Source organism: Malania oleifera, chromosome 3 (assembly GCF_029873635.1).
Source record: "Malania oleifera isolate guangnan ecotype guangnan chromosome 3, ASM2987363v1, whole genome shotgun sequence".
NCBI classification, from domain to species: Eukaryota; Viridiplantae; Streptophyta; class Magnoliopsida; order Santalales; family Ximeniaceae; genus Malania; species Malania oleifera.
In genome coordinates, this window is record NC_080419.1 from 12,975,008 (window position 1) to 13,001,157 (window position 26,150).

At 35.1% G+C, this 26,150-nt stretch overlaps 1 protein-coding gene across 1 annotated transcript in view; it reads right to left on the minus strand.

Annotated features, from left to right (window-relative positions):
- Window positions 1–26,150, minus strand: part of LOC131151610 (long chain acyl-CoA synthetase 6, peroxisomal-like) — a 56,804-nt gene that overhangs the window by 7,999 nt on the left and 22,655 nt on the right. Inside the window, exons 13-16 of the mRNA XM_058102873.1 lie at window positions 15,379–15,467; window positions 15,198–15,286; window positions 12,608–12,737; window positions 12,375–12,493 (exon numbers count right to left, since the gene is read on the minus strand). Coding sequence (XP_057958856.1) covers window positions 12,375–12,493; window positions 12,608–12,737; window positions 15,198–15,286; window positions 15,379–15,467 — 427 coding nt within the window. The remainder of the gene's footprint in view (window positions 1–12,374; window positions 12,494–12,607; window positions 12,738–15,197; window positions 15,287–15,378; window positions 15,468–26,150) is intronic.

The window sequence follows — 26,150 nt, forward strand, 5'->3', positions numbered from 1 at the left end:
GTGGCTGGCTGTGACTACGAGTGTGCGACAACGATGGAGGTGGAGGGTGAAGCCGAAGGCTAGAGGTAGAGGCTTGAAGGGTCAGAGCAGGAGGGGATCTGAAAGCTAGAGCTTTTCGGAGTTTGAACTTCGAAGGTGGAGGCAGGAGGCAGCAAAAAATTTGGAATCTAGGGTTTTTTTTTTTGAAGTTTGAAGACGGAAGAAGAAGAAGGCTTTGAGAGTTTGAGGTATGTATCCGAATGTCGCATGATGTTAATTTATACAAATAAATTGTGTAGTGGTAGCGGTGGAATTATTGGGTTGAATGATGGATCTGCAGAGTATCTCTGCGAGATTTTTGTTTTTCACTGTATACGCTCACGGGTTGCATAACGTGCACAATCACGTGAGAAAAGCAAAATAAAATCTGAGAATACTTAGAACAGCGCTGAAATTCCTCCCTCCAATTTCTTTTTTCCACGTGATTTCCAGAAAATTTCGGAAGAATAGGTGAAATTTTCGAAATTTTCAAAATTTTGAACGAAATTTGCCAAAAGCTCGAAATTTCGGTCGAATTTTTTCAAAACCGAATCTGTCTCTCAATTTCTTTTCGGGACCCCTCGAAATTTCAACATTTCGACCAAAATTTCGACATTTCGACTGAAATTTAAGTCCTTGGTTACACCCATAGAATTATAAAGGTCACAAAGGGTGACCCATTTAGAACCCAAAAATTAAATGGATGCCACTTGGTCTACACCCATCAACCCATTTAACCAAAACATTAGACACAACTTCACACCTGGGGTTCAAACTTCAAAGAGCCCCCATTCTGTACCTGAACCAGGGGTCATCTACATTGAATGGGCTTGCAGAACTTGCAGGTTTGAAACAGAAAAGATCTCAATGACAGATAGAAGTTGCAGCAGAGGAAGAGAGCCTCCTGCTTGGCAATCGCAACTACGAAGGAAGTGGCGGAAAAGCAATTCAAAACAGCCATAAGCAGTGCCACAACCCAAAGCCAGGGCGTGGGGAGCACTATGTGTGCACGGGCGCGGGGGGTTGTATGGGGTTAAGGGGAGAGAGAGAGAGAGAGAGAGAAAGAGATGGCTCAACCTCAGCACACCAGCACTGCTTCTCTTGCTCTGTTCGTTCAAGGAGACGCATGAGAGCTGAGACAAATTTCATACAGGTTGTGTAGGGTAAGAATCATAAGATCTCCATAGGAAGATTTTAAATTTAATTCTAAACCGATTCTGTAGTATAAAGTGTGATGACTGGGGTTGTTTTGTCTGGGTCAGGTTCCATAGGAACAAATGACAAATCCATTTCCAAATTATCCAATTATAAAATATAATTATAAAGCATGTTGCCATAGTATTTAAAATTTTAAAAGATAAATTGGAAAAATTAACTATTTTTTAATTTATAATTATATCTTATTAATTATAATTTTATAAAAATGCACAGTTTAATATGGACAGCAATTGTACGAATACATTAGATGATTCCAAGCAGATGGCAATCAAAATACTGGGGCCAAACTGAAGAACACCCTTTCTGAATAGCATAAATAAGAAATATATTATTTAATTTATGTTAAAATTAAATGGGTAAATGGGTTGGCCCATATTTGAACAGGTAGATAAATGGGTAATTTGGTCATTTAATGACCCAACCCATTCTGATCCATACCCACCAATTTAATGTCTAATCCAGAGTAATCTTTCCGCAATTCTTCTTCATATTTGCAGTTGAAATCAAATGACTATATGTATAATGGGACTTCTACACAGATATCACAGTTCCAAAACACTAGTCGACTGTGTCGATACCTAGATCCTTAAGATACATTATTACATTAAAATGATCATGCAGGAAAAGAAGACTTGATATGTCCAACCCCAAAAATTAAAAATTAAAATTGCAGTTGCATGTGCAAATCAAAATGAATCAGTTCCTCAATCAAACATTAACAGGCCTTTTAAGGAAAAATAAAGGATCAAAATCAAAATCACATTGATCATCAAAAAAGCTAAAACAAATGATAATAATTCAACACATTGATCATCAAAAACCTAAGAAATTATAATTATTCAACCAGGTCTTTCGATTTTTCTCCCTCTTATTTCATGTGAAAATTTCATATTGAGATTTTCAAAATTTTCCTCTTTTATCAAATAAGATTATGTGATTAAAACAAAATTTGCACTCAAAGTGGAGCAGGCAAGAGTCCTTTGTAACCCCAAATCTCATCTGTAGCAGTTTCTTTCTCTAAAGAAATCCCTTTTCCTGGCGTTGCTTCTTTTTTTTCTGCACAGCTTGTTAGAGGCTATTTATGTCTTTTAGTATTATTATTATTATTATTATTATTATTAAGTGTGTTAGTATGTTAATTAGCGAGAGTTAGTAAGGGTATTATTTTCATTAGAATGTATTTAATTTTGCATTATAAATAGAGGGAGAGACCTATCTTCAAGTTAGGTCATTCATTTTAATCAAAATCTCAACATGGTATCAGAGCGTGATCCAACCTAAACCCAATTATACTCAGCCGTAGCCATAAAACATTCCCGTCATTGCCCTTCTCAGATCCACCTCCACCCTTCATTATTTCACAAAATCAACCATGTAGCCAAAAACGTAACCCTCTGAAGCCTACCCCAACAAAACCCCATCACCGGACAAGGCCCCACGCGCTGGCCAACTGCTGACAGTGCCAACCCCCCGTGCCAGCGCGTGAGAAAGTTTTCAGCCACTTTTTTTTTTTTTCACCCCCTTCTACCATGTTATGGTTCCTTCACTAGAAAACATTATCAAGCTGTTGAGCATGTTTCGTGCTCAAAATCCAATTTTTTTTTTACCACGCACTCGCAGTAATGCGTTAATGCTGGCTTAACATGGCTTTTGAATCTTGTTTTGATGATAACAAATAAAAGTTAATTTAACATGTTTTTGTTTAAGTAATGATATTTCAGGAAACCTTGTATGACAAAGGTCAAAAGGATCAAAGAAATGAGAGTTCAAGATCACAAGTACCATAAATCCATACTCCATCAACAAAGTGATCAAAAGAAAGCTCAAGAGGACCAAGATGTTCAAAACATATGGAAGCTTATAGAATATTGAAGCTTAAGTCTAAGGGGATTCAAAGCAAAGATATATGTGAAGACTTCAAGCTTAAGAGTGTTTAAGTCTTTAGGAAGACTTATGTAAGTACTTCATTATAGATATCATTTTGAAATGCTTTGAAGCTCATTAGGGGTTGATATGGACTTAGAGACCTTTATTTTGAAAACCCTGGAAAAAAGATTTTTAAAAGTAACAAAGCAAGATGGCCAAGAGTTTTTGAAACTAAACTGAAAAAACAAATTTTATAACTGTTCAGGCAACTGAACTTTAGACCTTAGGCGCCTGAAGATTTTCCTGAACTGATTCTGAACAGGTAGTGTAGGTCCACGTGACTAACCTCTGAAACCTCAGGCGCCTGACCCTATTTTAAACAAAAAATTTACACTATGTTTAGAAGGCTCAGGTGAGTGACCCTTGTTAACGGCTATAATTTTTAAAGTTTTTTAAATTCAAATTTATATTGATTGTGCCCCAAACTTCATATAAACTTGGGAAACACTCCAAGTAACTTGGGCAACACGAATTAAACACTTTTTGAGCCTATAAATACATGATTTCTCAAATCAAATCAGTACCACGAATTGAAATCTATTTTCAAGCCATATTACTCTCTCTCTAAAAGCTCTCTTGCTTACACATTCATACTGAGAATTGTTGCGATATACGGAGTCTCTTATCACTCTTCTCTGAGCTCAAACCTCTAAGCTACTGATTCATATCAAGAGAAGAATTCCGGTGATACATTCTTGAGCTTCAATTCAGTTTCTCTTTGATATTTCTTTTGAAGTATACTAGTTGAGCTATATTTGTACTAACCAGCTCTATCTGAGAGCATCTCTTGTACAAAAGAAATCTTTCTTGTTTCCTTATTTCTTTGACGGTTCAGGTTCATTGGATCGTTGTACCGAGCGTGGGTAATCACTTGGAGAGGGGGCTCCACCCTAAAGGAGGGATTGTAAACGGTTTGTTCCACCCGCAAATGAACGTTCTAGTGGAATCCCTCGGTGGTCTCGCCTAAGGCAAGGACATAGACTGAGTATAAGCCAAATCTCATAAAAAACTCGGTCTTACTCTTAACCTTTACTCTTTAAATTTTCAGCATATATAAATTGTGTTTCTAAGTGCAGGTAACTGAAAATTGAGATTGAGAAAAACTTTTAATTTAAGTACGTTGATTAATCGTTTGCAGAAATCTTGGTTAAAAGAAGTGCACCAATATTCATTCATACAGGGCTTTATTTAAAACTCTAAGCTGAGTTTTTGCAAACTCTAAGTCAAGGAAGTGTTGCAGCTCTTACAATTGGTTAAGTATCGTGTGGTTGGTTGATTGGTTGATTGTTATTGTTAAAGGTATTTGGCTTGTGTTGATATTGAGTGTGGATTGTGGTTGGTTTAATTGAGCATTTAAAATCAAAACCTTCTTGTGTGTTTGCTAAGTATACAAAAGGTTGTGAATTTGTAAAAAGACTTAAAAGAATTTTATAAACCCAATACTCCCCTCCCCCTCTTGGGACTACACCTTAGTTTTCAGTTAATTTCTGTTTGGTGTATGTAAAAGCTTCTTTGTGAGTTTCCTGGAGCAGTGGCAGTGTTTGTAAGTAAAGTTGTGAGGCTGTGGCAGTGCTATATCAGTAGGTGAGTTGTTCACCTAGTCTGTGGTTGTGTCAATGCTTCACATAGTTTGTGATTGTCCTTATTAGTTTTGATTGATCTTCTTGTTTGACATTGGAGTGGCTGCAAATTTGTGAGTGTTGGGATGGAGTTTATGAATCCCAAAAATATGTTTCCTACATCACTGCAACAGATAGCAACTCAAAAGTTGGATGGAAAAAATTATGTTCAATGGTCAAAATCTGTTCCGGTTTATTTAGTAGGATTAGGAAAATATGACCACTCGCTCCAATCTGATCCTTCTAATGAGAAGAGGAAAGAAGTGTGGATTCAAAAAGATGCCTTGATCCTTTCCCTCTTGTGGAATTCGATAGAGCCATAGATTGCGCGGATGTGTATGCATCTAGATATGTGCAAGGAGATTTGGGATTACACCAAGCTTCTATACTCTAGTAACATTTCAAGTATGTATGATTTATCACATGAGTACTTTCAGTAAAAACAAGGAGATAGGAGCATTGCAGATTATTTTGGAGAGATGAAGCGCATTCATGAAGAGCTTGACGTCGTGCAACCTATAATTGTCAATGTTCATGAGATGCAAAGGCAAAGGAAGCAGATGATAATCAGCAGGGGCAGCATCAAGGTTCTGCAGCCATGGAGAAATTAGAAGAGAAGGAAGGGGAAGGGAGGATAAAGGAGATACCAAGGGGAAAACTCACGTTCATTTTAATTCAAATTCATCAACAACTGCCTACATCATCGCTTTCACACACTATTTATAAGAAAGCCTCCAAACATATGAAATTACACACATACCCCTAAAACTACATTACATTACAAACATACCCCTAGAATACACAATTACTACAAACAACCCCCAAATACACATAATCCTATACTAATTAATACTGAACACACATAATAAACTACTAACCAAACATAATAAACTACAAACTTAACCCCACATATCCTTAACCCAAATTTCCTTAATTATTTTCCAACAAGGATCTTCCCAAGGTCTTACTTCTTGTCCTACATCAACTCTCCCCCAGTTAGAAACAATTCAGCCTCAAATTTTGAAATGTTGGAGGATCAAAAGGGAGAACAAAACTTGGATTCTTTGAAAGCCAGTGCTTGGGAGATACAAGAAACCCCCATTGTTTGGCAGCATCATAGACTTGAATTGAGAGTTGACATCAATGAGCACATCAGGAATGACAAACCCTACAATAGGAATGTTTGAAGGACTTTGGATTTCTTCGAACACATTCATTTCCTTCCTTGTATTGTCAAGCTGAGTATTTATGACTGATTCTTTGTCTTGGTTCATTGGTAGAGCGAATTTCAAAATGATTTTGTTCCCATTATAATGAAAGATATATGTGTTCTCATGTCCTTGAGTCACACCTAAATCATCCAACCAAGAAGAACCAAGTAGTACATGGCCAATGTTAATGGGTATGATGTCACACCAAACATGATCATATAGTCATCCATTTGGATAGGAACTAAACATCTCTCACAAACATGTATGATGATGTTGTCAATCCAAATATATCTCATAAGGCAGCAGGTGAAGTTCCAGATGAAGTTGCATATGAGTAACTCCATTTCTAGAAACCATGTTCACAGGACATCTTCCATCAATGATGAATTTGCATACATTTCCTCCACACTTGATAAATGCATGTAAAAGGTTGAAATTGTGCCCAAATAATGATAAATGGCATTCCTTCGCCCAATAATTTGTCACCATATTGCCATATTTATGCGATATGCTGCAGCTATATATCACCAACAGCCCTTTAACACAATTTGCCTTCAATTCTCAAACTAATCATGCAAACTCATAAACACAACTCCGAATTTTGAAGAAATATCTTTAATTCACCTTGATATTGATTGTCCTGCTGAAATGAAACAAATTCACAAAGAAAACTCACAAATTACATAAACAAAACCTGATTTTTTGATGCTGGCAGCGACAATTTTAAGATTTTTCGTGCCAAAATTAATGTGCTTGCTTGCAATATGTTGGGTCCACAACAAAATATCTCCTTGCAGGTCAAAACATCGTGGAGAAAATCCAAAATCTCACGGCTGAAGCAATCTTTTGTGAGACTGGAAATTGCAGAAAACTGTGGAAGTTTCTCAGTCGCAGGTAGCCGGTGAGTGAGCCTGTTTTGGTGATCGAAAGGCAATGAAATTATAGGGGAAAGGGCGTCGCAGTGTTCTGACTTTGATGGTGTGGGTGGTGTTGCAGAATGGTTGGCTGGAAGGTGGTGTTTGAAGAAATGGGGAGACGGTTGGAATTTTCTGAGAAGTTCAGGAACTGCAGAACTGCTTTTCGGTTTTTAAAAAAAAACTGAAATTCAGAAACAGAGAGAGAGAATTAAGAAGCTGAAGGAGAGAAGAAGAAGATGGGAGGTTGGACGAGTTGCTGGACAGAAATTGGCAAGAGACAGCCACAGAATTCAGAAATAAGAGAGACTTGAGAGAGTTATGGGAGAGAGATGAAGAAGATGGGAGGTTGGAGGAGTTGCCGGACAGAAACTGCCAGGATCTGCCAGAAACTGACGAGAGCCACAGAATTCAGAAATGAGGAAAGAGAGTTGAGAGAGTTATGAGAGAGAATTAAAGGGAAGAGGAAGAAGAGAAGGAGAAGAGAAACAAAGAAGCAAGAGGGCAGAGGGCTGCTGGGCAGCAAAGGATTACGGACAGAGCAGGAGGTCAGAACAGAAAATCAGAGAACAAGAAGAGAAGAAAGAAGAAGCAGCAGCAGAGAGGGAGCAGAAGTTAAAGAACAAAGGAGAGAAGAAAAGAAGACGAGGGCGAGGAGAAGAAGCAGCAGCAGGGAGGTATGGACAAGTTACAGAACAGAGGAGGAGAAGGAAAGAAGAAGTTGCAGCAGAGGGAGATAGAAGTTGCAGAACAGTGGGGAAAAGGAAGAAAAGAAGAAGAGGGGGAAAGAAGGAGATTGAAAAGAAAATATGGGGGAATTGAAATGGAAGAAAGAGATCGTGGTTCGGCTCTGATACCAAATGACGCAGAGGCAGCATCAAGGTTCTACAGCCATAAAGAAATTAGAAGAGAAGAAGGAAGGGGAAGGGGGAGGAGAGAGGAGATACCAGGGGGAAAACTCACGTTCACTTCATTTCAAATTCATCAACAACTGCCTACATCATGACTTTCACACACTATTTATAAGAAAGCCTCTAAACATATGAAATTAATAGCATACCCCTAAAACTACATTACATTACAAACATGCCCCTAGAATGCACAAGTACTTCAAACAACCCCCAACTACACATAATCCTGTACTAATTAATATTGAACACACGTAATAAACTACTAACCACACATAATAAACTACTAACTTAACCCCACAATTCCTTAACTCAACTCTTCTTAATTATTTTCTAGCAAGGATCTTCCCAAGGTCTTACTTATTGTCCTACATCAAAGTCCTTTGGGTTCTAGCGGGCTAGAGACCATAGTTTGAGGCAGTCCGGTCCCAAATACTTAGTAATGCCGAGCTGCCATCATTTTCCGATGTATATTCTCGCGTCCTTTGTGCTTCCTTTAGCACACATTCTCTTGCTCTTGCTCTTGCATTTGGCTTTGAGAGGACAACATTTTCTACACAAGGTGATTCTAGTTCTTTACCAAACAACCGCAAAAGTTATCAAGGTGGTTCGAGAAGTCGTGGTGGTAGAGACGGACGAGGTAGAGGCACCCTTTGCAAGTGCACTTATTGTAGATGGAGTAATCATACTATTGAGCTGTGTTGGGATCTCCACAATAGACCTTCACGTGTTGCCAATGCAGCTACCACTAACTTCACACCTTTGCGGGCAGCCAAAGTAGCCACCACCAACTCTACACCTTTTTCGGGCTGAGTAGGGGGCAATGTAGTGTATCCATGTCAAAGGAGGAGTATTCCAAGTTCCAACAGTATCAAGCGTCACAAAAAGCTTCTCTTCCCATTGCATCTCATGCCCAAACGAGTACTCCTACAGCATGCTTCTCATCCAATGTTTCTCATGCTAGTCCTTGGGTCATAGACTCCAATGCCACTGATCATATCGTAGGTATACCTAACTTTTCCATTCTTCAATATCTTGCAAATTTACCTTGTGTTACTCTTGCTTATGGATACACCACTGCAGTCAAGGGAATTGGGAATGTAAATCCCATTTCTTCTATTTCTCTTCCTTCGGTTTTGTATACTCCCAAATTTCCTTTTAAACTTATGTTTGTTAGCAAGATTACTAAATCCATGAATTGTTCAGGGACATTCTTCCCTGATTCTGTGGTTATCCAGATTTGAAGACAAGGAAGACGATTGGCGAAGGGGGTGAAGCTAGAGCACTTTATCACTTTGAGACGCTATCTCCTTCTATCACCTGCACTGCTACTACCATACCTCTCCAAATTCATAGTCATCTCGGTCATCCTTCATTAGAAAAGTTAAAACAACCTATTCCTGATTTGAGTTTTGTGTATAGTCTTTATTGTATTGTGAGTCTTGTAAGTTGGGAAAGCACAATCTTGTCTCTTCCACTTCTCGAGTCAACAAACAGGCTACAAGCCCTTTCATGTCAGTTCATTCTGATGTTTGGGGTCCTAGTAGAGTTGTGGTCAAGTTGGGTTTTGGGTACTTTGTAACCTTTATGGATGATTATTCAAGAATGATATAGTGATATTTAATAAAATATTGTTCTAAGTTATTTCATGTACTTTGAGTCTTTTGTTTTGAAATAAAGATTCATTGTGGTTTTCCAATACGAATACTTCGAAGTGATAATGCTAAGGTGTATTTCAATGCACAATTCACTACTTATATGACTCAGTTGGTATTTTCTATCATCTTGTGCCGACACTCCTCAATGAAAAGGAGTTGCAGAGAAGAAAAAAAGACATCCTTGAAATCACTCACACCTTAATTTATCAAATGCATGTACCTAAAGTGGATTGGAGTGACGTTGTACTTACAGCTTGCTATCTGGTCAATAGGATGCCATCCTTTGTTCTTAGTGGTAAAATTCCATACTCCATTCTCTTTCCTAATTCACCTTTATTCTCTCTCCCTCCCCGTATCTTCAGGTGTGTGACCTTTGTTCAACAACTAACTCTTGGGTTGGATAAGTTGGATCCTTGTGCTATAAAATGTGTCTTTCTGGGCTACTCATATACTCAAAAAAGGGAAATCGTTGTTATAGTCCTGTGCTACATCGCTTCTTTGGTTCTATCAATGTTACCTTCTTTGAGTCTACACCTCACTCCACCTAATCCTCGAATGGTTATGAACTTAATGAGTCTCTTCCTCTGCTTAATCTTATTGATTCTACTTTGTTGTCCTTGCCCAACCAACCATCTAAGTCTCCGTGTAGTTCGAATCCTTCTCATCCTCTTGATCATCCTAATTTGCAGGTGTATTCACTACGGCAGCTCCAAGGAAGAGAGACCCCTCTAGCTTATGCTGCCATGCCTTTGGTTTCCTCGTCTGATGATCATACTTCCCATGATGATGATTCTCCGATTGCTATTCAAAAAGGTAAATGCACATGTACTCAATATCCCATTTCCAACTATGTTTGTTATGACTTATTATCACCATCTTATTATTGTTTTGTTATTGTTCTATCACCTACTACCTTTCCTAAATTTGTTTCGGAAGCCTCAGTCCACTTTGGGTAGAGGAATGCTATGGTTGAAGAAATGAATGTTTTACAGGGCGATAGCACTTGGGACTTGGTATCTCTTCCTCTTGAGAAGTCTATGATAGGTTGTCGCTAGGTTTACACTGTGAAAGTCAACCCGAGTGGTTATGTGGTTTGTCTAAACGCCCGTGTTGTTGCTAAGGGGTATACTCAGGTGTATGGTTTGGATTATTTTGACACTTTTTTTTCCAATTGCCAAACTTAGATCAATACATCTGTTCATCTCCTCATCTACTACTTGTCACTGGCCTCTGCATTACTTAGATGTGAAGAATGTCTTCTTGCATGGTGACCTTGAGGAGGAGGTCTATATGGAGCAAGTTTGTTGCTCAAGGGGAGTCAAGCTTAGTGTGTCGGCTCAAGAAGGCACTATATGGTTTGAAACAATCTCCTAGAGCATGGTTTGATTGTTTTACTGTTGTAGTACTTGAGTTTGGTCTTAGACGGTGTGCAATGTATCATTCTATATATTATTGTCATACTTCATCGAGTAGGATCCCTCTTGTTGTTTATATCGGTGATATTGTTATTGCAAGTGATGATGATAAAGGTATTCAGAGTCTCAAACTTTTTTCTACAGACTAAGTTTCAAACCAAAAATTTGGGACTATTGAAATACTTCTAGGGTATAGAAGTGTCTAAATCTTGTATGGGTACTGTTTTGTCAATAGATGAAATATGTTCTTGATCTATTGGATGAAACTGGATTGTTAGGATCTAAACTAGTTGATACACCCATGGATCTTAACAAGAAGTTAGTGCTAGATATGGGTGATTTGCTACTAATCCTGGACATTATCAGAGACTTGTTGAAAAGTTGAATTATCTCACAGTCACTCAGCCAAATATATCTTTTGCAACAAGTGTTGTGAGTCAATTTCTAGATTCCCTAAGGACAAGTCACTAGGACGCAGTTATTCGCATCTTGAGATATCTAAAAGGTGCACCTACGAGAGGTTTTTTATATTGGGATTAGAGTCACACTTATAGCCATGGATATCTTGGTGGTGATTTGGTTTCTTGGAAGACTAAGAAACAATCTGTGGTGACCATGTCAAGTGCTGAATCAAAATATAGAGCTATGACTCACACTACTTATGAACTTTTCCAGTTGAAGAACATGTTGGAAGAATTCAATTTTTCACATTCTCAGCCTATGAAGTTGATGTGTGATAATCAAGCTGCTCTTCATATTGCCTCCAACCCGGTGTTTCATAAGTGGACAAAGCACGTTATTGTCACTTTGTTCGAGAGAAACTTGTGCAGAAGCTCATTAATACTATCATAAAGTCTGATATGCATCTTGCTGATTTGTTTACCAAAGCTTTGGGGGGTGCTCGTGTCAAACTTATTTGTAACAAGCTGCGAGCATATGGCATTTAAGTTCCAGCTTGAGGGGGAGTGTTAGAGGTTATTTATGTCTTTTAGTAGTATTATTGTGTGAGTATGTTAATTAGTGAGAGTTAGTAAGGGTATTATTGTCGTCAGAATGTATTTAATTTGTATAACAAATTGAGGGAGAGGCCTATCTTAGGTCATTCATTTTAATCAAAATCTCAACACAGCTTTTAGGATTGGATCCATGTCAATGGGACACACTTCAAAAGTCAAGATCATAAGCGAATGTGCGTAAGCTTCCTTAACAAATAATCATTGCTTCCAAATAATCATTGCTTCACAAAATAAATTTGACCAATTATACATATACAAAATCCAAGTAATGGTACTACCTTACATGGACGAAATGTTATAGGAAGTGTTTTGTTTTTCAGATGATTAAAATGTGGACAATCTATGAGAGAAAATAAGAGTTTTTGCATCCTATACCAAAGGATTCTAGTAAAAGTAGACATGCTGCACGGCATCTAGCACATTGGTTTGAAGAATGCAAACTCATCTTGTAACTCAAGTTCAATAACTCACCACAAGCTGAATTTGGCGCGCCAACATGACCAGATAGATTGTCACTCTGTGACATTGAGCTTATAATACAAGATGTTTCAGTCATTCCATAACCTTCGATAACCGGACACCCAAAGCATCTGTAAAGTAATCCCAACTAGTTATCACACACAAACAAAAATATGAACAGAACAATTGACTAGTTAATAAATAGAGACAAGCATTCATTTGCAAAGAAAAAACAACTAACTTACACCCTCAAAAAGTCCATGACATTTGGAGACAAAGGTGAGGCACCTGAACCCATTAACCGAACTCGTCCTCCAAGCTTTTCCTTAATTTTATTAAATACTAATCTGTCCCACACCAGAGATGGATTGTTGCCTGAAAAAGTACACATAAGACGACAAATAATTGTCAAAAGCAATGTATACAGCACCTGGGGAAACATACAGTCAAGATGAAAAGTAAGTAGATATAGGTCTGAAATTATAATCAGATAACACAAAAAGTTTCGGAAAGTACACATGTGGCACAGACCCATAGATGAATGTGCATCCAAACAAAAAATATGAAAAATATCTAAGTGGGATGATTTTTAATTTGATAGAGAAAATATTTGAACATTATTATGAATGGATAGAAGAAATACAAATTGCATGCTACTGTGTCGCTCAGTTGATATCAAGAGGTAACCTCAGGCATAGGTGGGTGTTTGTACCAGCTGACACAGAATAGGGCTTCTGTATTTCAGGGTTATACCATAATAAGACCCACACGGAGAGGGAAGAATGGTGAAGACAAGAAGATTGGGGCACCAATTTCTAAACCAACTTCAAATTACGTATGAATGGCATTAACAGAACTTATGTTCAGCAACTGATTCACATTAAAATATTATTCCAAAAAAAAAAAAATGCCTCACATTAAAGTAACCGCAAGTAGGATCATTTCCTTTCCTCTTGAAACGCGTGTTCTTCAAGGGATTTTGCTTCCCCTAGGCCTATTCACTTTATTGTCAGAACCATTTCTTTGCAAAAATATAACACTAGCAAGCCAGATTTAAAGGCTTCAAATGCCATCCTAAATCATTGCTTCATCCATTCAACAAGTTATTTTATCAGAGTCAAATATTCTCATGAACATGAGTGAGTGAGACCATAACTTGGGCGCTAACCACGCAAACAGCATGAAAATGTGTAAAATAAGGGGCAAATCCACCAGCAGGTCAGTTGGGGCACTTGCCTCAATGAAATTTAAAATAAAATAAAATAAAAACGAAAAAATAAAAACAAGGGGGTTGACATCTAATTTGATAATCGCCCCTGAAAAATTTATGCTTACAGCACCCCCCTCAGATTAATTAAAAAAATGAGGGATGTTACACAAATTTGCATATAATTTTAGAGCCAATTTTTGGCTCTAATTTTCAATAGTAAAAGGATTATAAGGTTAGGCTTTTATATTTTAATTGTAAAGTAAGATCGTATAGCAATTAGCCAGTTTCTGGCTCTGGAAAAGCACTGCTCGCATCAAAGAAATGTAAAGAGCAAGAGGATTTCTCTATAATATATGTTGCATCCATGTTGCATATATGTGTCTATGTTGTATGTAATTATGCACATATCTTTCCCCCACCATGAAAATTTTATGCTCTGTTAGTAAAGCTGATAGAAACTGGTGAGTGACAAGCCTCAAGAAGCATGCCATTTGACACAGCTTTCTAAAATTTACCTTAAATATATTATTTTAAGGGTAGTTCTTATCACCAATTATTTATTACTTTACAGTTTTGTTAGAAGTAATAGTCCATCCACTACATTCATGATTCAGTGCATCTAGAGTTGAACAAAAAATGTCCACTGCTGATGTATCTTCGGGAATCATGGTTTGTGCTAATATGATAGTTGCATGAAGCGAGAGCAGGAGTAGGTGCAGGGAAGCAAGGAGATGTAAACCATCTAGGATGCATCTAAGCAGATTATATATCATTTAGGCAAAAATATGTATAAAACTATACAGTATGAATTTGTATAAAATATTGTCAAAGAAATATGTCTAACCCAGACATATAAACTAAAACTAATACAAAATCTCCAAATTTTCACATAGCAATGCCAAAGAAGTCACAGAATCACATTTTAATTTTATCTCTATTTAAACAAAATGATAAACTCTTAGCATGTGGCTTGCTAAAAGAATTTTGAAGTTTAAAATGATAGATCTTTGAACTTTGAGAGGAGGATGTTGGACGTGTCCTCAGACTTAGAAGGATTTTCTGTTGGTTGATTTGTTGGCTTTGGTAATCAAAAGAAGGTGAAGGTTTTGTGGCAATCTTCTGTTTATACAATTACTTGGGTTAATTTGTGGAGAGGAATGATCAGATTTGCGTGAATATGCTTCATATTTAGATCTTATTCGGGACAGGGTTGTGGCTCTTGGCTTCATTGTGGGTGTTCACTTCTAGTAGGTTTGGTAATACAACTCCCTGATATTCAATGGGATTGGTTGTTTTAGCCTATTTTTTTAAATATATTTACCTAATAGTTTGTTGTTACTTTTTACTTTGTAAGTGAGGACTCCTCTTCCTCTTTGTTTTAGATTCTTCTTTCTTGATGATTATTTTCTTTTTCTGTCAAAATAAATGAGCAAGGTTATCTTATAAAAGAGGGTCCAGTACCACCAAGGTTCTGTGAAAGAAGCATTGAATCCACATTAAGAGACAGAATAGTAACCTAGTAAGGTTACAATTATAGCTAATCTGAGGGGAAAAATTGTAAATGAAGTGATAAAGACCATAAAAAAAAAAAAAACACTCCATTTGCAGTTCATAACATCCCTTACCACTCAATATCGCTTGCTTCTTAGCATTGTATGCAACATTAAATATCCTCTCCCTAAGAACACCAGATGTCTTCACAGCATTTGCAATGCTACAGAAACCAAAGCACTTAAAGGATGACTGAACGTTCATCTCAATTGCAATTACAGAAATAATTTAGGCAGAACCAGATAACGAATTTACCCAGCATATATTCTGTTGAACAGCCGTGGAACACTGCAGAAGATAGTGGGTCTTAGAGCAACCATATCATCCATTAATTTCAAATTGTCCTGTTGTGCAGTAAATAAAGCTTGTCTCAGGGAAAAATATTGCGAAGTTTAAAATCCATAAAGCATGTGCATGTAAACCATCAAAGGATGGTTTTCTCCAAAACTGAGATAGAATAAAATGCAAGGATGACAATTTAAGTTACAAAAAAGTGTTAGAATAATTATCAGCTTTTAGAAACAAATTGCAATTCTGCAGGCAAGCTTACTGTGATTAAGAAATCATTTTCTTGAATACTCTATTTTTTTTACTATCAGCTAAGGAAATATTCATTGAAGGGCACCAAGAGAGTGCCACCCATGTACAAACAATGAAAAGGAAAACACCTCTCATATAACATCAAGAAGAAATTTTATTATTAACATGAGAACTACGACTTCAGTAGACACTACTCTGCTGTATCATCATGATTTAGTAACCAAAACTAACAAACAGTCATATAAGTCCAATAATGTTTGGACATTTGCACAGGGAATTGAATGAAAAAACAGCATAGATTACAGTTTAAACAATAAAAACAAACAAACAAACAAACAAAAAACAAAACAAAAAAAAATAGTAAACTTGTCAATTTCCTTTGCTGAGCCCTAGATGAAAAATAATGAATTGCACAACGAAAAGTAATGAATCGTACAACATTTTCAAAATAAGAAAAAACACAGACATTTCTGCCAAAATTCATGAATGCTTGGCATGAAGGAAACAGCAACACTTCTGCAGACATCATGGAAATAGTAAACGCCCCCAAAAAAAAGGTTAAGAAAATCAAACTAAAAAAGAATACATATTAGAACACCTCATAATTATTTCAAACATAGGGGATCGTTTGGAACCACTAAAAAAAAAGTACTTATTTGGAAAAGTACTAACAATACGTACTAAATATGAAAAGTTTAAGAAATCATAAAGTTTTGCTTAGTTGTGTATAAAAAAGTGTTGGTTACAAGTATTATTTGGATCAATTTTATTCTAAATATTATGTGAATATATTATTATCATGTGAATAATATTATTATATTTCAACATATAAGTAATATTTTTGTATAGCAACATATAATTTACATAAACAATAATACATAAAATTAAATCATGTCAACATTTTTAATTGATATTATTGAATTAATATCCATAGTTAACATTTTAATATTTTTTAATTAACAAATTACTTAATAGTTATGTTAATTAAAATTTTTAATATACATTTTTAATATTGTCTAAGTGACAAAGTAATTCACATTTTCAGTTACAATTTTTAGGTAAAATTTTAAATGTTTTCGAGCAATTAATGTTATCAATTTGATTAGTATTTCTAATTAATATTTGCAATTAAAATTTTAATATTTTCTGATTAACGAATTAATTATACATCAATTAAAATTTTTAATTTTATCTGATTGAAAATTAACATTTTGAGCTAACACTTCGAAACATTTTAAATATTGTCGAATTAAAAATAATTAATTTTTAATAATATTTCTAATGAACATTTTTATATTTTCTAATCAAAAAATTAATTAATTAAATTTTAAAATTTGTCCAAGTAAAAAATTAATTAAGTATTTAATTAAATTTTATGATTAATATTATTAATTAAAATTTTAAAATTTTCTAATTAAAAAGATGATTAATATTTATGTTAATTTAACATTTTTTAATGGACAATTTTAATAATTTCTATTAAATAAAACATATATGACTATGATATTTTAATAAAAATATTATAATTTATGTTATAATATTAATAGATTAAAAATACTTTACAATTAATAGATTAAAAATATTTTACGATTTTTCATTAGTTCTTAATTAATAAAAACGATTGTCAGGCACATAGATTATTTAGTTTATAAGTTTGCCACCATTTATGAAAAGTATCTACTTATATAAGGAGCTAGAGATTACTTCTCAAAAAATGCTTATTTTTACTCAAAAAACGTAGCTTTGAATAATTTTTTTGCAATAAATACTAATCTGGGTGCAAGTCAAACAACATTTTTTAACAAAATTACTTCTTTTTTAAGTAGTTCCAAACGGGTACATAGTTCTTGTGAGGTGTCCTGCTTTATGCATAATTTCTCTATTTAAAAATTCAAATACAATAAAGTCCACTCCAGCATATTCCCTCTACATTTGTTTCTCTGAATAACTCCTGTAAATATTTCCTCTTTCCACACCCCCTCAACCCACTCTTCTTAAATTTGGAACAAAGGTTTGGCGGTGCCACTTCAAAATGTGGAACATCAGGAGTACACTTATATAGATATATTTGGTGAAAAACGTGATAGCCCAGGTCTGGCCCAGCCCGAACACATCAAAAGCCCCTGAAAATCAGCATCATAAATACCATGATGTCATCTTTGCATCGTGCTCATTGATAGGAAGGCTTTCGATTTCAAAAAGTAGAGGGTTCTCTCTGGTACTACAGAATCTAATATCATTAAGCCTTCATCTGTGAACTTACAAGAACATGTATTCAAAAGGCTGGCTAATCCATTAGCAAGTTTCTTGTTTACAAAAACTTCTTCCCCTTGGATATGTACTTTCAGGGCTACAGACAATAAAACCTCCCTGAGGTTGCTAGTAATTCCAAAGAACAATATTGGTCCATGCAAAGGTATCCAAAATGAGGCCAAATGCAGCCCCTGATAGTTTTGGTTGGCGTCAAGGCTGAGGGCTGGTGGCAGTTTCTGCAAACAGTTTCAGAAAAGGTGGATAGAGATCTGGCAGGCATGAATTTCAGTTCGGATGCCATGACTGCAGATCTGAGATATCATTTAGAGGGAATCAACAGAAGATGGACACAGTAACCAAGATGTCTCAAGCAGGGATAGGCAATCTATTTTTAAGCTGCTTTGCAGTCAGAATAACCCATTGTTTCAAGATTGTTTCAAAGTCAATTTAGAGTTCCTGTGGCCATGTAGGGTCCTCCGACATGGATCATGTGTAGTTCGGTAGATGGAAAAGTGGACATAAACTTGGGAAGTTTTGATTTGGCATGGGTAATTCTTGCCCCAGGTATAATCACCTACCTTTTCCAAATTTTAAAGTTAAAGGGAATGCAGGCTTGAACCAACCATCTATTTCATATGCGCCTAATGGAGTTGTAGTAAGGCCCAATAATTGGGGGCTCCTGAAAACAATGGGCCAGGAGATAAGCCCGTCTTTAAAGCATGAAGCTCTCACAATCCTTCTATTTTCAACACAGACAGAGATGTTAGAGAAGGGCTTGCGCAATGACTCAGAGACACAATGATGCTGAACATCATACCATGCAGCACACACAGGTATGAATCCCTTAATTCTGATAACCAAATTCAATTCCTTTAGGTTACTTTTGGTTCATAGAATGCCTATTCCCAAAGACTAGATTAGTTTTAATAGATTAATTACAATTACTTATATAAGAAATTATGTCATTACTATAAAGTAAATAACAATGTGGAATTTTTTGAGAGTATAATAAGGTATAGACAAGGAATAACAATTCCAAAATTTCATTATGGGAATATTTATTCCTTTCATATTACATCTTGAATGAAATAATTAGGGACATATAAGGAATAGCTATTCCCTTGATTCTTAAAATTTAAACTATATTTTATCTAATTCCAAAAACAGCTATTCTGTCGAACCAATAATTGGGGGCTCCTGAAATAATGGGCCAGGAGATAAGCCCATTTTAAAGCATGGAGCTCTCGCAATCCTTCTATTTTCAACAGACCAACAGAGATGTTAGAAAAGGGCTTGCGCAATGACTCAGTGACACATTGATGCTGAACAGCACAACATGCAGCACACACAGGTATGAATCCCGATATTCTGATAACCAAATTCAATTCTCTTAGAATGCAATGTGACCCTCAAAATGGCTTACAATGCATCTATATATAGATAGTTTCCTAAATTCTGAAGAAACATAAAATCCTAATTTAATAAATTAAAATAGTGCCATGGAAATTTTAAAAAAAAAAAGTCAGAATCCTAATCATTTCCTAATGATGCATAAGGCTTCCCAATATGACCATTCCTCCACAATGACCTCTCATTATCACCATCAATGCCTCCCACGTCCGAAAAGTTTGACCTAGAATGTCAAATAACTGATGTTGGATTCAAAGGATAGAAACAGGTCCACAACGACCTAACATCCCCAAGCAATCCATACATCTAGGAAAATGGTTGAAAACATAGTTGATATCAGATCAAGTCAATCGTAACACTCATAACAATCTCATGGCCATTGTAGATCTGTTATTTGAACTATGAAGCATAGTTGAATCTTATGATTTATGATTTGATTCATACAATTCAGATCAATTCCACACCAAATCGATTTGTCATCGTGTGTAATAATTGGTTAGTGTAATTATTTTGACTAATAATTTGATCGGTCCCATTATTTCCTTCCTTCACTTCTTTGTATGGTGAAGCTATAACTTTTACTCCTCTGTAATCAACCTTTAACGAATCTAATGGAGGATGTATAGAGGATATTTCTTGATTTTTATCAACTAATTTCCAATTCCTTTTATTATCATGGATAGTACAAACTGTGTATTTATCATCCATTCTGATTTTATTTTTTCTCTTTCTTCCTTATTATGCTTTCTAAAAAATTCATCTCTATTTTTCTTATTAGATTTGTACTTAGTCTTCTCTTAAGATTTCCATGTTGATTTCAAATTTTTTTATCCATGTTCAATAAATTTTTTCTTTGGTCTTCATCCAAGGCTTGGGATATAGATATAGATATAGTTTGTGAGATTGATCCTTCAAAGTCTTCTTGATAATAACCCTGAGGAACTTCTGATTCAAAATTTACTCCTCTTAGCTTGTAATATTTATTAGGCTTAGTATAAACACTTAAAATACTTTTTCTACTCAATTCTTCAGGTTGTTTAATTGAACTTGACGGTCCTAGACTTCTAATTAATGGTGTTTGAAAACTTATTTTAACATTTCCATTTGGGTCTTGAATAATACTTGTTGCAACTGTCTTTTGAATTCCCATATAGCATTGACTTTGAAGTACTTACAACAATCCTTCTAATCATGGTCTCCTTAATCACTAAGTCCTTCAGCCTCCTTCAGCCTCTCGAGGTTCACTTTTGACTTTAAGATTTGCTTGGCCTTTAACTTTTTCATTTGTCGTTCATTGCTTTGGTATTAAGAATCTTTGAATTTCAAACTTGCGGGGAGATTGTCAAAATTGAGAATTTTTGACTTGTGGGAAGATTGTCAAAATTAAAAATCTTTGAATTTCAAACTTGTGGGAAAAATTTCAAAATTAATTTTATAATTTATTTTTTTTTTTTTGAAAAGTTACCTAAATGGAAGATTTTCAAAATTAATTCTATAATTTAATATTTTTTGAAAAATTTACTTAAATGGAAAATTTTCAAAATTAATTCTATAATTTAATGTTTTTTGAAAAGTTACCTAAATGCTTCATGTTAAATGAGGAAACTTTTCTTTGAAAAAGTCTATAAATACCTTCTTTGAGCAATGAAAAAATACACAAGCAAAAGTAGCAAAAAAATCAAATGAGCAATACGCCGAAGTTATATACGATCCCTGCACTGAAATTCTCCTAAAATTTTGTGTGTTCACATCATTTTGCTGGAGAAAAACTATACGATATTGGTGGATTGACAAACAAGAGATTGGTTCTGAGTTGCATTCAAAATTTTTTTTAAGAATCATTGGTGACTTCTAAATCTTTAAAGTTTCACATTTTCTATTTAGCTTTGATTTTTGAAGTATGATTTAGAATTTAATTTGTACAACCTGCTTTGAATTGTGAGAGTGTTTTTGTACGCAGATCTATTTCTTTCATCTTGATTTTTTACGGTTCAAAGGTTTGTTGGATCGTTGGACCAAGCACAAGTTGTTGCTTGGAGAGGTTTTTCTTCCTAAAAAAGAGGGTAATTGTTGTAAGGTTTTTGTTCCACCCGGAAGGAACAAAGTATAGTGAATTCCTTAGGTGGTTGACCTAAGGCGAGGACGTAGGCTGGGGTAAGCCAAACCTTGTAAAAGTGGTGGTGTCACTCTCTTTCCCTTACTCTCTTTTACATTTCAGCAACGATATAACTTGCGTGGATGTTTTAAAATTTTTAATCATAAAGTAACGTATATTGGAAACTAAGTAAACCCAAAGTCTAATTTGTTTTTTGGGCTTGCAGAAACCGAAAGGGAGTACATTGGTTAATCAATCTTTTGCGGAAACCGAAAGGAAATATGTTGATTGGTTAACATTCCAAAACCTATTAGCTGAAGGTTTATTTAAATTCTAATATTAAAAAGGTACTTGGATGTCATTTTAATATTCAAATTCAAAAGCCAACTACAGGAACTTCACAATCATATACAGGTTCACTAAATATTCCAAATTGATTTCTTGGTGTATGGTTGTTTTGCTTGAATAGCTGATTAATTGATTGTGGTTGTTGTGATTGTGGATTAATTATAGGAAATATGAGTTTGTGTGGATTGTCCGGTTAACAAGAATACAAGAAAGCCTTAAAAGATTATAAAAAGGAACAAAAAGGATCTAAGGAATTTTTAAAAGACCCAATTCACCCCCCCTCTTGGGACTACACCTTAGGTTTCAATTGGTATCAGAGCCCAGTTATAGCAAAACCTAACAAGTAGCTATATAAAGATCAAAATGGCACAAATAGGAGTAGCTCCCTTTGGTGAGGGTCAATCCTCAACTAGGCCACCCATTTTTTGTGGATTAAATTACACCTTTTGGAAGCAACGAATGAGCATCTACCTTCAAACAATGGATTGGAAGGTATGGAATGTTGTCATAAATGGAAATTTAATCCCCACTAAACTAGTTGATGGAAAAGAAGTACCTAAAGAAGATAAAGAACTAAACGACTCAGATTACGAAATGTTGCAAATTAACTCAAGTGCAATAAACGCCCCATACTATGCACTTGATGCAAATGAATTCAATAGAGTAATGGCGTGTAAAACAGCCAAAGAGATTTGGGATAAATTGAAAGTAACCTATGAAGGCACGGTAAATGTTAGGGAAAGTATAATCGATATGTTAACCAGTGAATACGAAGCTTTTAGGATGAACTCCGATGAAAGTATAACAAGCATGTACACTAGGTTCACACATATCATAAACTCACTAAGTGCCTTAGGAAAAAATTATTCTACCCATGAGATAATCCGCAAAATTCTAAGAGCACTTCCACCTATTTGGGAACCAAAAGCCACAGCCATTATGGAAGGGAGAAATCTTAAAACAACTTCCTTAGATGAACTCATAGGATCTCTTCTAACCTATGAAATGATGTTGAAAGAAAGAAGCATTGAAAACAAAAATAAGAAGTCTATAGCTCTAAAAGCTTTGAAAGAATATTCAAGTGAGGAAGATAATGAATCTAGTGAATTAGAAGATGAAGACTTAGCTCTCATAACTAAAAAACTTGGAAAATTCTTATGAAGAAACCAAAAATTCGCTAGAAAATTTAATGGATCAAAAGCTGAAAAAGGAGAAAGTAATAAAAAAGAATACAAAAACAAAAATGATCCTCCCACTTGCTATCAATGTAAAAAGGTCAGGCACATCAAACCGGAATGCCCACAACTCAAGAAGGAAAAGAAGAAAAAGAAGCCTGCAATGAAGGCAACTTGGGATGACACTAGTTCGAGTGAATCGGAAAGTGAGTCAAGTAATCGAGAAGTAGCAAACATGTGCTTTATGGTGCATAACGAAGAGGTAAACTCTTATTATTCTCTCTCTAAAGATTCGTGTAATGAATCTTGTAGTAATTCGTGTGAAAGTATGCCCTCTTACAAAGAACTTCAAGCTGAATTACTCTTTCTACATAACAAGTTTATTAAAGTCTCAAAGAGGAATACAAGCTTGAAACAACAAAACAAAGCACTTAGAAATCAACTTGAATCCGCAAAACTTGTTGAAGAAGAAAAAGACTTAAAAGATTGAAGAACTTGAGAAGAAAGTAGATAACTTGTCTCAAAAATTAGCTAAGTCTCAAGTAAATGAAGATAGTAAAAAAGTGCAAGAAATAAATGATCTCAAAAACCAAATTCAAGAGAGAGAAAAAGTCATCTACAACTTTACCAAAGGTAAAGATAACTTCGAAAAGATGGTAGGACGACAAAGGTTGGCAAAAAACAAAGAAGGAATTGGTTATAATGGAGCACCAAACAAAAGAAAGAAAAACTTTTTTATGGGATATTTTGTAAATCAATCTAAATATTATGCAAGCAGTTCATCAACGAATGAGCACACCACTTGCTACATGTGCAAAAATAAAGGACACATAATGTTTAATTGTCCACTTAAGAAAAAGTATATTAAAGTAAAGAATGAGTGGAAGATAAAATGCTAAAACTAAGCAAAATTTAAAAAAAGTTAAGAAGGTTTGGGTTCCAAAAGTAACAACTTAAATCCTTTTTTGTAGGTTTGCTTTAGGACCACTCCGTCTAAGGATAAATGGTACTTGGACAGCGGATGTTCAAGGCATATGATGGAAGATAAATCTAAGTTCACCTCTCTCACTCAAAAGGATGGAGGATTTGTAACCTTCGGTGACAATGCAAAAGGCAAGATCATCGGAATTGGTAAATTAGGCAAAGATTTCACTTATTATAGATGATGTCTTGTTAGTAGATGGTCTAAAGCATAATTTACTAAGCATTAGTCAACTTAACGACAAAGGATTTGAAATAATGTTTAAGAGAGACAAATGCATAATTCAAGATTCTAAGGATCAAAAGACATTATTCACTACACTTAGAATGAACAATGTATATTGCATAAACCTTGATAGCTTGATCTCTCAAGACATAACTTGCTTAGCAGCCATGAGCAAGAATAGTTGGCTTTGGCATAGAAGGTCAGAACAGGCAAGCATGGATCTTATATCCAAGCTCTCTAAAAAGAATTTAGTTAAAGGCTTGCCTAACACCAAATATGTCAAAGATAAAGTGTGTGATGCTTGTCAATTAGGAAAACAAATCAAGAAAAGCTTCAAAAAGAAGAAACATATATCAACTAGTAGACCCCTAGAACTCATACACTTAGACTTGTTTGGTCCTAGTAGAACCCAAAGTTTAGGAGGAAAACAATACGCCTTCGTAATCGTTGATGATTACTCAAGATACACATGGGTGTTGTTCCTAACTAACAAAGAAGAAGCTTGCAACTCATTAATCACTTTACGTAAGAAGCTTTAAAATGAGAAAGGGTATAATGTCTCAAATATTAGAAGTGACCAAGGAAGAGAATTTAAGAATCAAAATATTGAAAAATTTTGTAATGAACATGGCATAAATCACAACTTTTCAGCACCTAGAAGCCCACAACAAAATGGAGTTGAGGAAAAGAAAAATAGAACCCTCCAAGAAATGGCAAGAACTATGCTAAATGAAAATGACCTACCTAAATATTTTTGGGCCGAAGCTGTAAATACAACTAGCTATATAATTAATAGGGTTTCCATTAGATCAAACTTAAACAAGAAAGCCTAACATAAATTACTTTCATTTCTTTGGATGTAAGTGTTTCGTTCTAAATAACAAAGACAACTTAGGAAAATTTGATGCTAAATCGGATGAAGGCATTTTCCTAGGATACTCCACAAATAGTAAAGGCTATAGAGTCTACAACAAAAAAACACTCACCATAGTTGAATCAATTCACGTAGAGTTTGATGAATCTAACCCTTTTTCAAGAGAAGTCAAAAATGAAGAAAAAGATGATATGTTCAAAAAGGTGGATGAGATAGAAATCAAGGAAGAAAAGGAAATAAACGAAAAAAAGTCAAAAGATGAACTCATAGAAAATATGGAATTACCAAGAGAATGAAAGTATAAGAAAGATCACCCTCAAGAACAAATTATAGGTAAACCATCTAGAGGTGACTACTAGATCTTCACTAAAGAACCTTTGCAATCATTATGCATTCCTAATGAAAGTATAAGAAAGATCACCCTCAAGAACAAATTATAGGTGAACCATCTAGAGGTGACTACTAGATCTTCACTAAAGAATCTTTGCAATCATTATGCATTCCTATCCCAAATGAACCTAAAGATGTTGAAGGAGCCCTTAAGGATGAATCTTGGATAGTTGCAATGCAAGAAGAATTAAACCAATTTGAAAGAAGCCAAGTATGGAAATTAGTACTCAAACCGGAAAATCATTCGATCATAGGAACTAAATGGGTATTTAGAAATAAAAATGATGAAAATGATATAATCACTAGAAATAAAGTTAGACTTGTAGCAAAGAGGTACAACCAAGAAGAAGGAATAAACTATGATGAAACCTTTGCCCCCATAGCTAAAATGGAAGCTACTAGAATGTTGTTAGCCTATACTTCCTACAAAGAATTTAAGTTATACCAAATGGATGTCAAAAGTGCATTCTTGAATGTATTAATGAAGAGGTATATGTTGCACAACCCCCTGGTTTTGAGGATATTGAAAATCCTAACCATGTATTTAGACTAACTAAGGCTTTGTATGGACTAAAACATGCCCCTAGGGCTTGGTATGAAAGACCTAGTGGATTTCTAATTGAGAAGGGATTTTCAAAAGGAAAAATTGATAGTACCTTGTTCATTAAAAATAAGGAAGATGACATACTTTTAGTTCAAATCTACGTAGATGATATAATATTTGGTGCTACAAAT